The 18180-nt window shown below is 32.4% G+C and overlaps 2 protein-coding genes and 3 pseudogenes across 5 annotated transcripts, besides 2 other annotated features; 4 read left to right on the top strand and 1 right to left on the bottom strand.

Moving 5' to 3' along the window:
* Nucleotides 1-2623: part of a mobile genetic element that runs on past the window's edge.
* Nucleotides 105-1031, top strand: TVAGG3_0752950 (annotated as a pseudogene). The gene has a single exon. A coding segment is annotated over exon 1 (927 nt).
* A 176-nt stretch (nucleotides 2624-2799) lies between the features above and the next one.
* TVAGG3_0752930 (uncharacterized protein) lies at nucleotides 2800-3360 on the top strand (the record flags this gene model as incomplete). The annotated part of the gene is made up of 1 exon (XM_051245319.1): nucleotides 2800-3360. A coding segment is annotated over one exon (561 nt), but the record flags the coding sequence as incomplete, so codon positions are not given.
* Nucleotides 3361-4011: 651 nt separating this feature from the next.
* Nucleotides 4012-18180: part of a mobile genetic element that runs on past the window's edge.
* TVAGG3_0752920 lies at nucleotides 7575-8637 on the top strand (annotated as a pseudogene). The gene has a single exon. A coding segment is annotated over exon 1 (1063 nt).
* TVAGG3_0752910 (uncharacterized protein) lies at nucleotides 8930-9607 on the top strand (the record flags this gene model as incomplete). The annotated part of the gene is made up of 1 exon (XM_051245318.1): nucleotides 8930-9607. One exon carries the CDS (start codon nucleotides 8930-8932, stop codon nucleotides 9605-9607), a length of 678 nt encoding a protein of 225 aa, XP_051091905.1.
* On the bottom strand, nucleotides 15428-16441 carry TVAGG3_0752900 (annotated as a pseudogene). Its single transcript has one exon. A coding segment is annotated over exon 1 (1014 nt).

The raw sequence follows: 18180 nt of genomic DNA, 5'->3' as shown, positions 1-18180 counted from the left end.
ACCTGAACCCATCTTTCCACAATAGAAATACACACCATTTGAACAGAACTCATAGTCCTTGCTGAAAGGAAGAATGAGAGAAAGTTAAGTTTTCTGTTTCATTCATGTCTTCATCTACGTCATGTATTAAATGCTTCATTTTATCTCCATTAAAAATGCAAGTCAGAAATATTCAGAACATAGCACCGAGTCTAACTGACAAGAGTATAAAGATATACTATGAACACGTTATGATGAAACCAACCAAAATTCAAGAAAGTCAGTATACTTATGAATATCCAAGACACTGGGTAGAGTATGTAGGAGGTGAGAAAGCTATTGAAATCAGACAGGTTCGAAGTATTCCAGCAGGAAGAACAATATTATTGAAGAACTTTAATGTTTTGAGGTATAATGATGAAACAAAGAAGCAAGATAGTTTCCCTGTTGCTGTGTATGTGAACCTTAGACACAGGAGATGACATGAAAGTTTTTAACACAAAGCTTCAAACGGTAGTGAGAGAACAACTGACTGCGGAAGGGCATCCATTACCTTCAGAAGTTACCATAGCATATAATTTTGAAACAAACTCAATAGATTTTAAAGTCATCTCTGCAAAGAAGTCAGGTTTTACATTTAATGAAGCAGATGTATATTCGAATGAAAACTTCAAAGCTATTGCATGGTTAGATAATGACGATTGCTTTAAGAAAATATTTAAATTCAGTGACTCAAAGATGTCAATAGATGACCTTCGTGGAATGTTACCATCGACGTTTACAGTGAAGGTTCAGCAGGATTGCTTACAAGATTGTCAATTGGTGGTATTTGGTCTCGTGAGAACATTGTTATAAAATCCAGTATAAGTGAATTGCTGAAGAATCTATATTATGTCTTTCAAACTACATGTATTCGCCGCCGAAGCATTATAGTATAACAAACTTTGTCAGTAAGTTTAACATAAGACTTGTCGAACCTTCTTCAATGAAAGATGTTGTGCTACCAAAGATGGAAAGGATGGACTCATTATTGAATGATTTTAATTGCATATTAAATGAGCTTGTTCTTGAAGGTCATTCATGATGAAATAACTGTTGTAGAAGATGTTAGCAATTGTCCAGACATTTTGAAGCGTATAGATGATATAAGAAAGAAGTTAGATAGACGGCAAAGCGGTGAGGGCGAAGCCCGTGAGAACGCTTATGTTTCATTGACTTTCTCCAGTAACGAGAACTTTTATGAGATAATATGAAAGAGAGATGATTTTAATATGGTGTAAATGGTAGCTTGGGCAGCTTTAGGCGCAATGGGAACAAAAGCATTAGCATTTGGAGCAAAAGCACTTGGAGCTTATGACGCAGTAAATAAAATGAGTGGAGGAAGGGTTTCGAAGACATTAGATGCAAATAAAGGGAAGATTGGAGGCTGGGTTGCAAAGAAGTTAAGATTAAATAAAATAGGGCTCATAAATAAAGCATCCAATTTGGTTGCGACTGAGTCAGAAAATGCTTTAGGAAAGGACGATGAGTTTGCAAAACACGCAAAAGACTTTAATGACCAGATGAAAGGTGAAACAATGCATTTAAATAGAGTCGATGGAACTAAAGAAAATGTTTCTTCTCCACCAGCAGTTTATCCATATGGCCTATGGAATGTATGGAAACCCTTACGAAAGACCATTTGACCCATTGACTGGTGGAAGTAATTGGTATCATTACGGACGAAGAAGAAAGATAGTCAAGTTGGAGACGGACGTAAAGAAAGCAACTAAAAAGAAACCAAGGAAGAGAGTTATAAAGCAATGAATTCAACAGGTTAGAAAACGTGTTAGAAAACGTGTTAGATCTAACATTCTAACATAAACATTATTTTTTCACCTCTGACAACGTTTATTTTTATTTTATTTTTAAGTTTATTTTTATATAAATGACAGAACAAAAATATAACATATCTACTCAACAGGAATGAGACCCTTACTGACTATGTATTCGTTTAATGCTTGATGAAAACAATGGTACATATTATCGTATGGGTATACACAGCGTCTGTTTCCATCGTCGTCGTATATGTAGAGCTCAAATCCAGTCCAACCTTCTTTTGTACAATATGTAGCTTTATTTAAGTATGCATTTATGTAGATAAGGCAATTTTCTTCATCGCTCCAGAAATAATTTTTGTTCTTTGTTGAAATAGTTTTCGTTCCTCTGCGACCATAAGGAATGTATGCAATGAACTTTGCGTCATAAGGGATTGTAATATATTCAGGGTTTCTTTCATCGTCAATGGGTCTGTCTTTGTTAAAATGCATGTTTCTCAGTTTTACTTGAGTTTTGAATAGTTCACGGAAACGTTCTGGGAAAGAGTCATAGTAAATGTAGTCGGACATGTCTTTGTAATGAAATAAAAAATTTAAAAAAATAAAAATAAGGTTATTTTTTATTTAGTGAGGACGGTAGTGAATTCGTTAGTGAGTTCGTTAGTGAAGTCGTTTATGTGTCAGATAGTTTTGTAAATATTTAAGGTTAAGTTGGTGTTTGTGTTTGTGTTGTAAAATATACGTTACCAGTTTCGTAAAGTGTCAAAACCGCTAAGTGGTGTACGGAGGCGCGCAGTGCCACAGTACACGACTTAGGGATACTAACTCCCGTGAATCTTTTGCATTTGCAACATATAAACCGAAATCAGAAAGGAAAGTTAAAAAGTTTGTTCATTCGTTATATAATAATGTTCAAAAATATGATAACTCAGTATGTGGTAAATATATTGACCCTTCAGAAGTTTTCAAGAACGCGAATAAAGAAGTTGATATCACTTTTGATATGATTATTCCGGTAAATGATTTGTTAGCATTTCAGGCGTTCGATGATTATCCTAAATCATTTGGTGATATCATTCTTAAATATTATGTTTTCAGGGATACTTTAGTATTTTGTCAGGTTGACCCGTTAAGAGTTGCTGATTTACAAAATTACGTTTATGAAAAGATAACTGATGAAAATTATGAAAAGATTATGAATCATGTTTATAAATATGATCGCAAATTCCAACAAATCGGACTTTCTGCCAAATTAATTACAAGCTTAGCCGCTACATCTGCTGACGCAACAGTTGATGACGTTATTATTTCATGCACAAAGATGGAAGTTTTAGAGGATAAATGTATTACACCAGGATATGGTTTAATTGAAGAATCAGTTAAAGCAATACCACGTTTATTCAGTAAGGAAGATCCATTCATGATTCCAGCTCAACATATTGACGTTCGTTCACTAAATGGAGGTTGCATCACTCCTGAAGGTATTAGCTCAGATTTCTCATACGCTCTTCATAATGTTACAGATGTTGTGTTAACATTTCCGAAGAATGCAATGCAAAGAACAGTTTAGAAAATCCAATGCTTCGAGGTCTTCAGTCACTATAGATTCCAGAAACTTCCCCGATCAAGCGATGACCACGGTGGGTGACATATTCTTTACACGTATGCTTCAAGCTTCTGATTTAGATGGAGTGAATGAATGCACGGAAGAATACGAGGACTCATTAACTAGACCATTGAATGCAGATGATGGCATGCCATTAGCTAGAACATGGAAAGACCAAACTTCATTTTTGCACTATTCCAGTTCAACGTGATGGAGCGGGTATATTCTTTGATGGATTAGAAACTTTCAACTCACAAGTTACAGTACAAGTGAAAGCTTATCCAATCATTCAGGGTGAAAATGACACTTTACTGTTCAAAGGTGACAAATCCTCCTCAGTTTGGTTTACTAGGACTACATATTGGACATGGACACCGGATGAAGGTTTGAAATATCATCCAACAGGTACACACCACAGTATAGAAGTTCATATGATGAAATATTGATGAATAGAAATGTTTAAATTATAAATTTATTTTTGATTAAATGGATTTAAATTCATCCACCCCTTATGAAGAATTAGCGAGTATATAATACATACGTAGATGATATGATTAATGAAGCATTGAGTGATAATAGAAATGCTCTATCTAAGGAAAAATTAATAAAATTCCATATTCTGAATGTTACTTAAATTCAATCACTGCAGCAATTGGTAAACAAAATAAAGGTAAACATTAACGATATTAAAACAAATTATCATTATTGCTAACACTTCCCCCTATTCACATTGTTAATTTATATCAACCGTTCAGGTTCACCTTCAGATGATACATTTGAATCTTTAAAGCATTTAATCAAAATTCCAATTATTTATTTATCACAGAAGAAGCAGAAGATTATTTAAAAAACTTTTTAATGTATAAGAATTATATATTACAATCAAGAAGCAAGGATTAGAGGATAAAATTATTGATAAACAACGGATGAATTATTTGAAACACTTTCTATTTCAAATTTTGATAAAGAATTTTTGCATTCACTCATTTTTCTAGATGATGCAGTAAATCAAAACTAATAACAAATGAGAAATCATATTTTAATCAGTTATTAACTCAATGTCGAACATTCAGTGTTCATTCTTTATGGCTGTTCAATATTTTCAAAGCATTAAGCACAAACATTAAATCAAATCTATCAACACTTTTCATTTTCAGTGGGTTTAGTCGTCAACAGTTGAATGTTATGCTTTATCAAGTGAATTTACCAATGAGCATTAATGAACTTTACACACAATATCAGCAATTAGGTGAACATGGGAAAATAATAGTTGATTTAAATAAAGGAAGTGTTAAATTTGATTAACTTTTTATAATTAATTTTTATTTTTTATTTATAATTAAACATGACAGAAATAGCAAATCTTCTACAGGTTCCATTAAAACAAGGGACAAACAAAAAGGGTGCATATAATAGAACTATGAAAGTTCCGATGGAATGAAAGAATTAGTTCATATTGTTGCTGGTCTTTCAAAAAGATGTTAAACAAATGAGAAACGTTTTAACATTACCAGAAGCTCAAGCATATGCCAAACGTCATGGTCCAAATTTGGAAGCACACGAAGCAGACATTACGGGTCCAAATGGAAAACCCGATGGTATAAATGAAGTTTTCGTTACTGATGGTCAAGGTAATATTAAAGTCATAAATGGTTATAAATTAACTATATCTGATTATCCTAAACGTAAAGCATATAATGAACGTTATCCTATGCAATTTGATGAAATGGAAAAAGCTGTTAAACAATACATTGGAGAAGGTGAAAATGGTCCAATTAATTCATACCGTCATAAATCCATATTCTTATTTCAATGAAGAATTAAATGCTATTGAAGAGGGACTGGATGGATTACCACGATATTCTAACCAGTTTGATGGTCAATATGCAAATATTAGACCTGAAATTTCAGCTAAGAAATTCTTTAAAGTTGCTTTATTTGATCCAGTTTTCGCAAATGTTAAAGATGAACTTAAACATCAATTTCAACCAATTATAGTAGCAAGAATTGCATCAGGTGCTTTATCTCAAGCATTCAAAGATTTAATTAAGAAACCATTATATCAGCAACGAGGTTTAACTTATGATTTAGTTAAGGAATCAGAAAAAGAAAATTTGAGAATCAGATGATTATAAGAATGCAATTAATGAATATATTCGGTCTATTAATTTCGATGAAACAGCTAAAAATCAACTTCATGAACAAATACAGGGAATAATAGATTCAAAAGTTCCAGCAAAATAAAAGTTTAAAATATATTTTTTTAATTCGAATATAAATGAGAGAAGTTTTCACTAGTCAAAAGACACTAACGCAAAAGCAGAGATTACGGTTGGTTATAACGTAAATGATGATAAATCAGAATTATTCAAATGTTAAAGTTAATGTTAGCCCGAATTAACAAGGTCAGCAACTCAACCAAATTTTATTAACTCGTGACTTACCGAAGAATGAGGAGAATGAAGAAAACCATGAGAATGGAGACCCAATCATTTTTATCTGAACCTGGTAAAGGAACCTGTTGAAATTCCCACTTATCCAACATACCCCCACCTCTTTCATCAAACATCGAGAACCCATATAAAATAGACATTAATTCTGAATTAATGAAAATTTACCGTGATATAATAATTATAATTATGATTCAATAATAAATTTATTGATCAATCCGGTTTAATTATTTTACCTTATGAATCATTAATTCACATTATCGCCATTCTTTGTTGTGGTATTCAGACGTTAAGATTCAATTTTTCAATAGATGATGAGGTTTCATGCTGCGGAACAGTTGCAAAAATAAATCCTATAAAGGATATTAGCACAATTAAGATTAACAAAGAATGGAACAACAACTGAACTTCATTTAACATATAATGATATTTATAATAAAATAGTTGATGAATATAAAATATCACTTGAAAAATTCTTTGTTAAGGCTATTTAATATTCAAGCATTAACATTATTGAATAATAATCCTTTGAATCATAATCAATAATAATTGACCTTTCACCAGTTTCTATCGTTTGTTTTATTTCTTTTTGTTCCCCACTATCCGGATCGGTCATTGTAATTGTTTTTTGTTATAGTATCAGCTTTATCTTTAACTTTCTTTGTTTCCATCGGGATATTTTAAACCAAAATTCCAAAAATTCGATATTGTCAATCTGTTCATATTTTAAATCTATCAATTACATTTTTAATACCATCTGAAAATCTTATGAAATGGTCATTATATGGGTTTGATTGAACTAAATTTGAATGAAGTGAAATATAACCTGTTGATGAATATGACATTGACTCATATTTTCTGAAAACACTAAAATTTATAACATGAATGAATTTCTTATTCGTTGAATTTATGAATTCTTGAGGTAATCTTATTCTAGTTTTATTTATCACCGGAAAATAACGCTTTACCATATTTTTAATCGTAATAAAAAATGTCAATTATCAATATTATTTCGAATAATAACTGTGAATTAAATTTAACAGTTAGCGGAATTTATAATGTTACTCTCGTTTCTGTGAGTGGTAAATTTAATCCCATTCTTTAGACCCTTCAGATTATATATCATTTATTAAGATGACCATGAAAAAACGTATGATATGTATATAAATAATGTGATAGCGAAATGGGATATTAACACGATTTTAAGTTATTTAAATGAATCATTTATCGTATGGTATGAAGAAAATTTTAAATCAAAACCTGATAAACTTTTTGAACTTGATGAAATAAATAACCTTATTAAATTCCCGCTGAAAATTAAATTTTGTACTCCTCATCTTCGTTCATTGTTGGGGATATTAAATTTTGAAAAAGATGTTGGGGATGTTTTGTATTCTGACACTGGTTCCAATTTCATTTTAATCAAATGTGATAAAGTTAATACCCAATGAGATTTCACATCAAACATTAGACCCTAACTCTTACCCATCAATACAAAACTTTTATCCATCAACTTAAACACATTTTCTTTATCATATCCGTTTCAATTATCCGGGAATTCATTTATTCTTCATTCAAAAGATTTATCAAATATTAAATTTAGAAATAACTGACCTATTTGATTGTGATTTAGAATTTATGAATGAAATATTATGGCAATTTCAAATAGAAAAAATAGCTGATGAGATACGCGATTAAATATTTATTTTTAAATCATAATAAATGATTAAACAACAGCAACCACAGCAACTTAAGGCGCAAAGCGCCCAGGTCCTTCAAACCGTTACATACGCCATATATGCATATAATTCAAAGACGCAGAACAAACGCAAAGGTTGAAATATGAGATTTGGAGATAGTATTGAAAAATGACCATTTCGAATTCGTTTGCAAAGGTGGTGCAGTGATATCAAATATAAAAGAAATTTTATTTATGAATTCAAAAATTAAAGGAATAACGGATGATATAACATCAATTCCACCAGAAGAACAGAGATATTACGCATTAAATGCATTTCCTAAAGTTTTGAAGATTGGAAGATTTAATTTAAATGAGGAATTCATAGAAGGTTTCCTAAATGACATAATGAAGAAAGTGGATAAAACATATGTGGATAGTGAGTTAAATAAGAAGGCAAATTTGGTTTATGTTGATGAAAAAGATAATGAAATTAAAGAAAAGGTTGAACGGTATCATGAATGGACATTGGAGACTTTTAAAGTTAAAGCTGATACAGAATGGGTTTCAGGATGTTTAGACCTTAAAGCGGATAAAACATATGTTGATGAAAATTATGCAAAGAAGTCGGAAGTAAATGATGTGATTACAAGCATGAAAAATGAAATACTTCAAACATTATATCCTGTTGGTTCTATTTATACGTCAATGAACTCAACAAATCCAGCAAGTGTTTTAGGTTTTGGTGAATGGAAGCAGATTGTAAACAAATTCTTATACTGTGCTAGATATTCAAAGACGGCGGGAGGTTCGAAGAAAATTAAAGAAGCAAACCTTCCACCGCACACTCATACAGGAACGACAAACACAACAGGTAGTCATTCACATTCAATAACAAAAAGAGGTTATAGAAATCTTGCAGCAGGTTCGGATAGACAGGGAATGGATAGATATGATATTTCAAGTGACCCAGTAGATTCAAACGCGGGTATTTTCTGTGGAACCACAGGAAATCATTCACACACTTTCACAACAAATCCAACAGGCTTGGGTAAAGATTATATGCCACCATTTATGACTATATTCGCATGGTATAGAGTTCATTGAATGAACTAAATATATTTTATGTCTGTAATTAATTAGGTAATGAAGTAGCGGATGAACTGCAGAAATATATTTTATCGTTAATGTTTACGTTAATGTTTCGTAAATGTCTTACATTTTTGAAGAACTGAAGGTGCTACCATGTTACCATGTGCTACCAGGTCAATTAACTTCTCTGAAAAATGATGACAACATGACATTTTGACAACATCACTGGAAATTTGATGCAGTCCAAAAATAAAGTTAGTTTTAAAATTATTTTCATTTATTTTTTTATTTGTATGTAAGAACAGAAATGACAGTCGAAGCAAAAACGTTCACGAACAAATCTAATGGTGAAACATTCACAAAAGGCACTTATAATGGTATTGAAGTCTTAAGTAGAGACAAGGATGGTTACATTAATGCAACAAAGATGGCAAGAGAAGCAGGAAAGTTAAACCATTTAAACAGATTTCTCAATAGTGCTAAAATGCGGGAAATTCTTGAGTTTTGGATGAATGAATACGGTCGAGCCAAAAGTGGCTCAACCTCAAAACAAGCATTTTATGAGCTTACTAAGGGCGTTATAAATGAATTCAAAGGTATTTACATACATCCTGACCTCGTTCATTTTGTTGCTGAATGGTGCTCAGTAAAGTATGCATTTTATGTCAAAGATATTATGGACTCCATAGACAAGAAAGTTCATGAGAAATTAGATGAAGAAGAACTCGAAGATACAGTAGAGAATGCTAAACATTTGTTTGAAGAAGAAGTTAGAAAAACGTGTGAAAAACAATTAGAACATGAACGTGAGATATGTTATGGTTATAGAGATTCTTCATACGAACTAGACCAATGGGAACAAGAAGATTTAAAGAGAGAATTTAGAGAATATGAACTCGCTAAGATAGCATTAGAAACTGCAGAAAAGAAGTTAAAAGTTTGGGGTCGTTTTGTACAAAAATATTGTGAGAAAATGAGAAAATGAGAAAGAAAAAATTTAAATTATGCAATTTTATTTTTATCATAAATGACAAAATTAATTAAGCCAACTATTTCTAAATTAATGATACCAATGAAATCATTTCATGGAGTACTTATCCCAGGTTCTTCACAATTAGCCGGGGCGAGTGTTGTGACTCAAGGTGGAACATTAGTGAATCCATTCAAATTATTAACTAAAGATGAACTTAATAAAATGATGATAAAATAACTGATAACAAAATTTTATTTCAGTGCTACCAGGTCAATTAACTTCTCTGAAAAATGATGACAACATGACATTTTGACAACAACATAGGAGGAAGGCATTTATGAATTATTTTTGAAGAACTGAAGGTGCTACCATGTTACCATGTGCTACCATGACATTTTGACAACATCACTGGAGGAAGGTATTTATGAATTATTTTTGAAGAACTGAAGGTGCTACCATGTTACCATGTGCTACCAGGTCAATTAACTTCTCTGAAAAATGATGACAACATGACATTTTGACAACAACATAGGAGGAAGGCATTTATGAATTATTTTTGAAGAACTGAAGGTGCTACCATGTTACCATGTGCTACCAGGTCAATTAACTTCTCTGAAAATGATGACAACATGACATTTTGACAACATCACTGGAGGAAGGTATTTATGAATTATTTTTGAAGAACTGAAGGTGCTACCATGTTACCATGTGCTACCAGGTCAATTAACTTCTCTGAAAAATGATGACAACATGACATTTTGACAACAACATAGGAGGAAGGCATTTATGAATTATTTTTGAAGAACTGAAGGTGCTACCATGTTACCATGTGCTACCAGGTCAATTAACTTCTCTGAAAAATGATGACAACATGACATTTTGACAACAACATAGGAGGAAGGCATTTATGAATTATTTTTGAAGAACTGAAGGTGCTACCATGTTACCATGTGCTACCAGGTCAATTAACTTCTCTGAAAAATGATGACAACATGACATTTTGACAACAACATAGGAGGAAGGTATTTATGAATTATTTTTGAAGAACTGAAGGTGCTACCATGTTACCATGTGCTACCAGGTCAATTAACTTCTCTGAAAATGATGACAACATGACATTTTGACAACATCACTGGAGGAAGGCATTTATGAATTATTTTTGAAGAACTGAAGGTGCTACCATGTTACCATGTGCTACCAGGTCAATTAACTTCTCTGAAAAATGATGACAACATGACATTTTGACAACATCACTGGAGGAAGGCATTTATGAATTATTTTTGAAGAACTGAAGGTGCTACCATGTTACCATGTGCTACCAGGTCAATTAACTTCTCTGAAAAATGATGACAACATGACATTTTGACAACAACATAGGAGGAAGGTATTTATGAATTATTTTTGAAGAACTGAAGGTGCTACCATGTTACCATGTGTACCAGGTCAATTAACTTCTCTGAAAAATGATGACAACATGACATTTTGACAACAACATAGGAGGAAGGCATTTATGAATTATTTTTGAAGAACTGAAGGTGCTACCATGTTACCATGTGCTACCAGGTCAATTAACTTCTCTGAAAATGATGACAACATGACATTTTGACAACAACATAGGAGGAAGGCATTTATGAATTATTTTTGAAGAACTGAAGGTGCTACCATGTTACCATGTGCTACCAGGTCAATTAACTTCTCTGAAAAATGATGACAACATGACATTTTGACAACAACATAGGAGGAAGGCATTTATGAATTATTTTTGAAGAACTGAAGGTGCTACCATGTTACCATGTGCTACCAGGTCAATTAACTTCTCTGAAAAATGATGACAACATGACATTTTGACAACAACATAGGAGGAAGGCATTTATGAATTATTTTTGAAGAACTGAAGGTGCTACCATGTTACCATGTGCTACCAGGTCAATTAACTTCTCTGAAAAATGATGACAACATGACATTTTGACAAACATCACTGGAGGAAGGCATTTATGAATTATTTTTGAAGAACTGAAGGTGCTACCATGTTACCATGTGCTACCAGGTCAATTAACTTCTCTGAAAAATGATGACAACATGACATTTTGACAACAACATAGGAGGAAGGCATTTATGAATTATTTTTGAAGAACTGAAGGTGCTACCATGTTACCATGTGCTACCAGGTCAATTAACTTCTCTGAAAAATGATGACAACATGACATTTTGACAACAACATAGGAGGAAGGCATTTATGAATTATTTTTGAAGAACTGAAGGTGCTACATGTTACCATGTGCTACCAGGTCAATTAACTTCTCTGAAAAATGATGACAACATGACATTTTGACAACAACATAGGAGGAAGGCATTTATGAATTATTTTTGAAGAACTGAAGGTGCTACCATGTTACCATGTGCTACCAGGTCAATTAACTTCTCTGAAAAATGATGACAACATGACATTTGACAACAACATAGGAGGAAGGTATTTATGAATTATTTTTGAAGAACTGAAGGTGCTACCATGTTACCATGTGCTACCAGGTCAATTAACTTCTCTGAAAAATGATGACAACATGACATTTTGACAACATCACTGGAGGAAGGCATTTATGAATTATTTTTGAAGAACTGAAGGTGCTACCATGTTACCATGTGCTACCAGGTCAATTAACTTCTCTGAAAAATGATGACAACATGACATTTTGACAACAACATAGGAGGAAGGCATTTATGAATTATTTTTGAAGAACTGAAGGTGCTACCATGTTACCATGTGCTACCAGGTCAATTAACTTCTCTGAAAAATGATGACAACATGACATTTTGACAACAACATAGGAGGAAGGTATTTATGAATTATTTTTGAAGAACTGAAGGTGCTACCATGTTACCATGTGCTACCAGGTCAATTAACTTCTCTGAAAAATGATGACAACATGACATTTTGACAACAACATAGGAGGAAGGCATTTATGAATTATTTTTGAAGAACTGAAGGTGCTACCATGTTACCATGTGCTACCAGGTCAATTAACTTCTCTGAAAAATGATGACAACATGACATTTTGACAACAACATAGGAGGAAGGCATTTATGAATTATTTTTGAAGAACTGAAGGTGCTACCATGTTACCATGTGCTACCAGGTCAATTAACTTCTCTGAAAAATGATGACAACATGACATTTTGACAACATCACTGGAGGAAGGCATTTATGAATTATTTTTGAAGAACTGAAGGTGCTACCATGTTACCATGTGCTACCAGGTCAATTAACTTCTCTGAAAAATGATGACAACATGACATTTTGACAACAACATAGGAGGAAGGTATTTATGAATTATTTTTGAAGAACTGAAGGTGCTACCATGTTACCATGTGCTACCAGGTCAATTAACTTCTCTGAAAAATGATGACAACATGACATTTTGACAACAACATAGGAGGAAGGCATTTATGAATTATTTTGAAGAACTGAAGGTGCTACCATGTTACCATGTGCTACCAGGTCAATTAACTTCTCTGAAAATGATGACAACATGACATTTTGACAACATCACTGGAGAAGGCATTTATGAATTATTTTTGAAGAACTGAAGGTGCTACCATGTTACCATGTGCTACCAGGTCAATTAACTTCTCTGAAAAATGATGACAACATGACATTTTGACAACAACATAGGAGGAAGGCATTTATGAATTATTTTTGAAGAACTGAAGGTGCTACCATGTTACCATGTGCTACCAGGTCAATTAACTTCTCTGAAAAATGATGACAACATGACATTTTGACAACATCACTGGAGGAAGGCATTTATGAATTATTTTTGAAGAATGAAGGTGCTACCATGTTACCATGTGCTACCAGGTCAATTAACTTCTCTGAAAAATGATGACAACATGACATTTTGACAACATCACTGGAGGAAGGCATTTATGAATTTTTTTGAAGAATGAAGGTGCTACCATGTTACCATGTGCTACCAGGTCAATTAACTTCTCTGAAAAATGATGACAACATGACATTTTGACAACATCAGGAGGAAGGCATTTATGAATTATTTTTGAAGACTGAAGGTGCTACCATGTTACCATTGCTACCAGGTCAATTAACTTCTCTGAAAAATGATGACAACATGACATTTTGACAACATCACTGGAGGAAGGCATTTATGAATTATTTTTGAAGAACTGAAGGTGCTACCATGTTACCATGTGCTACCAGGTCAATTAACTTCTCTGAAAAATGATGACAACATGACATTTTGACAACAACATAGGAGGAAGGCATTTATGAATTATTTTTTGAAGAACTGAAGGTGCTACCAGTGTTACCATGTGCTACCAGGTCAATTAACTTCTCTGAAAAATGATGACAACATGACATTTTGACAACAAATAGGAGGAAGGCATTTATGAATTATTTTGAAGAACTGAAGGTGCTACATGTTACCATGTGCTACCAGGTCAATTAACTTCTCTGAAAAATGATGACAACATGACATTTTGACAACAACATAGGAGGAAGGCAAAAATAAATTCAAATCATACTTTATAAAGCTTCATTTACAGGTATTTCATCGTCAGTAAATGAATCCTCATTATCGTTTGGTTCAACCTGTTTATATAATCCTTTCATTTCTTCTTTCAAAACATAACACCATGTTTGTTTATCGTCTATTTTCTATGTTTCCTATCACATTTATCCTTAATACTCATTTGGAATTCTTGCTTTCATGTCTGATGGTTTGCAGAATAAAGCATTTTTACATGTCATACCTGCACACAATTCATCATAATGTGTATTTATCCATACATCTAAAGGATTTGTTGATAATTCAATTAAATCTTGTTTGGCTTCAGTCATCGGAATGATTCGTACATTAAATGATGAAAGGTCGTAATTGATAAAATACGTCAGTAAATTATCATAAATTCTTAGTGCATGAATTCATTAAATTCTTGAAGTAATCAAATTGACCCTTGAATTTACCATTAATTCTTAAAACTACATATCTTCTGTCTCCAACTTCAATTTTGACAGGGTAAACGTTATTAGTTACCAAAATGAAGTTTGCAACGTTTTGTGCTGTTCTTCTGGGTTGATTCTTTTCATTAATTCTAATCTCATTATCCGTAATAATTGATTTCAAAGCGTTGAAGTTTGCGAGTCTATCTTCACCTACATTCTTGAGTTCATTAAGTCAAGAAACATTTTATTCTCAACTACTGAATTGAAATTACCCGTTAGCTCACCTATTTCGGTAATGTTTTTACATGAATAACCAGCGAAGAAGTTCAGAAATAATATCTGTAAATCTGTTTTTACCTGTTCCCTGAAGTCCTTTCAAAATAATTGCTGTTTCATTCTTGATTCCAGGATGTTGAATCATTGATGCAATCCAGCCGAGAAGGTATTTATACACTTCATCGTTATTATCACAAATGGCTTCTTTAATGAAATTCATAAACATCTCAATTTTTGAGTAATCAGGCTTTTCGGAATGTTGTATTTATAACCTTGAAACGTTGAGAAAACATCTGGGGAATCAGATTTAAAGCAAACACCCTTAACTGTTAATGAAGACAATTGATTTAATAGTACATCCCATGCTGTTATTGTTTTACCTTCTTCTTTAAATAATTTAATCATTTTGAGTGACTCTTTCATGTTTGATTGAAGAACGAATGATATTTGATTCATTTTGTCGTGGATATTATAGTCCTTTTGAATGAAGTATTTATTTCCACAATCTACAAAATGGATTACACGTGATAAATCCTCAATTACTTCAGAACTGTTTTTATACTGATGATTTTCAGCCTTGCGTCTAATATCTGTTATCAAAACGAGTCATCAAGTTTGATATCAAATGTTATTTTTGGCTTACGTAATAAAGGCAAAACATATTCATCATATAATATTCCTTTGATATAGTTTTAGAATCTTCACCAAAACAAATGGAGAAGTCATTAAATGTGCATATCTACTACGTGCTTTTTCAAATTACTTTTTGCATTTTCTGTTAAACTGCAGAAGTTATAAACGTTATCGTATGCTTCATTAATGAAATGATTAGGTAACGAATTAATTGCTTGAAACAGTGTGAATAATGTTATTTCTTTTTCTAAATTCATGTTTCCACCGTCATTATGTACTTCAAAATCACAGATGCCATCAACTATGCTCTGGGCAAGTTTATCGTCAATGTTTACATCTTTGTTTTCATTCATTATACTCTTTATTTCTTCATTCTTCTGTTCAACTTTTACCTTAATATTCAAATCATTTAATATATCATTCACTGTTCTAGTTAATGTTGAGTCATAACTTCCACGAATGAATGAGTATGTATTGATTGGTTCTGTTGCATTCATGCGAACTCTTGAATCAGCCATAACCACTAATGAACGCTTTGAATCATCCATAGAAGTCATGATATCAATATCATAATCATTGCAGGAATAACATTTAATCATTCTGTTCGAAACTGCATAGAAGAAATTAGTGTTGCAATAAATGTGAAGACCTCCTGAAGCGGTTTTAACGATAACATCTTTATCCGAAAGTTTTGATAAAATGTCTTTTCTAACTGTTTCTTTAAGTTCATCATTGTACGATTTATTAATATCAACATCTATAACCGTTAAATTCGAAATTTTATTTACTAATAAAGCCATACCAGTTTTCCTTCCTCTTCCTCCATCATGTTTGAGGTAGTTATGTAAATCAATCATGTTTTCACCAATTCTTTCGTTGAGGGTTTTAGTTTCTGCCACAACTAATTCCTCAACTAATGAATCAATAACTTTTTCATCAGAAACGATATAGTTGCTGTTGTTGTTTGTTGCTGTCATTTATATAGGAATAAAAAAATAAAAATAATTTTAAAACTAACTTTATTTTTGGGCTGCATCATATTTCCTGAACTGTTGTCAAAATGTCATGTTGTCATCATTTTTCAGAGAAGTTAATTGACCTGGTAGCACATGGTAACATGGTAGCACCTTCAGTTCTTCAAAAATAATTCATAAATGCCTTCCTCCTATGTTGTTGTCAAAATGTCATGTTGTCATCATTTTTCAGAGAAGTTAATTGACCTGGTAGCACATGGTAACATGGTAGCACCTTCAGTTCTTCAAAAATAATTCATAAATGCCTTCCTCCAGTGATGTTGTCAAAATGTCATGTTGTCATCATTTTTCAGAGAAGTTAATTGACCTGGTAGCACATGGTAACATGGTAGCACCTTCAGTTCTTCAAAAATAATTCATAAATGCCTTCCTCCAGTGATGTTGTCAAAATGTCATGTTGTCATCATTTTTCAGAGAAGTTAATTGACCTGGTAGCACATGGTAACATGGTAGCACCTTCAGTTCTTCAAAAATAATTCATAAATACCTTCCTCCTATGTTGTTGTCAAAATGTCATGTTGTCATCATTTTTCAGAGAAGTTAATTGACCTGGTAGCACATGGTAACATGGTAGCACCTTCAGTTCTTCAAAAATAATTCATAAATGCCTTCCTCCTATGTTGTTGTCAAAATGTCATGTTGTCATCATTTTTCAGAGAAGTTAATTGACCTGGTAGCACATGGTAACATGGTAGCACCTTCAGTTCTTCAAAAATAATTCATAAATACCTTCCTCCTATGTTGTTGTCAAAATGTCATGTTGTCATCATTTTTCAGAGAAGTTAATTGACCTGGTAGCACATGGTAACATGGTAGCACCTTCAGTTCTTCAAAAATAATTCATAAATGCCTTCCTCCAGTGATGTTGTCAAAATGTCATGTTGTCATCATTTTTCAGAGAAGTTAATTGACCTGGTAGCACATGGTAACATGGTAGCACCTTCAGTTCTTCAAAAATAATTCATAAATACCTTCCTCCTATGTTGTTGTCAAAATGTCATGTTGTCATCATTTTTCAGAGAAGTTAATTGACCTGGTAGCACATGGTAACATGGTAGCACTGAAAAAATTAAATTTGGATTGAGTTTAAAAATTCATCTTTATTAAATTCATCTCTTCCAATCAATTTATTTATTTTATTAAATTCTTTTATTTTTGCTTCACCCAGTTTAAGGATTGAACGGTAAGTTTCTAATTTTTCGATTATTTCTTTCCTCTCTTTATCGTTTTCAGCCACACCACATTGCGGCTTCTTTTTGTAATAGCATATTTTTGATTTAATTTTGTTTAGTTTCTTTTTATATTCATTGTCCGGACTCTTGGCTGCTTCGTTGTCACTCATTTCTTACGAAATAAAAAAATTAAATATTATTTAAATATAATGGAGTAATAAAATAAATCGGAATTTCTATTAATTTATTGTTAACCTCAACTAATACATTACCGTTAATATATCTAACAAATTCAGCTATTGTGTCAAATCTTCGTCTTCTTTTTGTCATTGATTTATCAGTTTTTCCATAATCGAGATGAATCAAAACTTTATCCCCTTGTTTAAAATTCATGAGCCCCGAATTAATTTGTTCACGTTTAACATCATTTAACCTTTCCATTTGCTTTCTAATATATTCCCATTCTTTTGAAATATCATTTTTCATTTCCACTGGTTTCATGTTTATAGT

This window comes from Trichomonas vaginalis, chromosome III (genome assembly GCF_026262505.1).
Source record: "Trichomonas vaginalis G3 chromosome III, whole genome shotgun sequence".
Lineage (NCBI taxonomy): Eukaryota > Parabasalia > Trichomonadida > Trichomonadidae > Trichomonas > Trichomonas vaginalis.
This window is presented reverse-complemented; position numbering and strand designations above follow the sequence as displayed.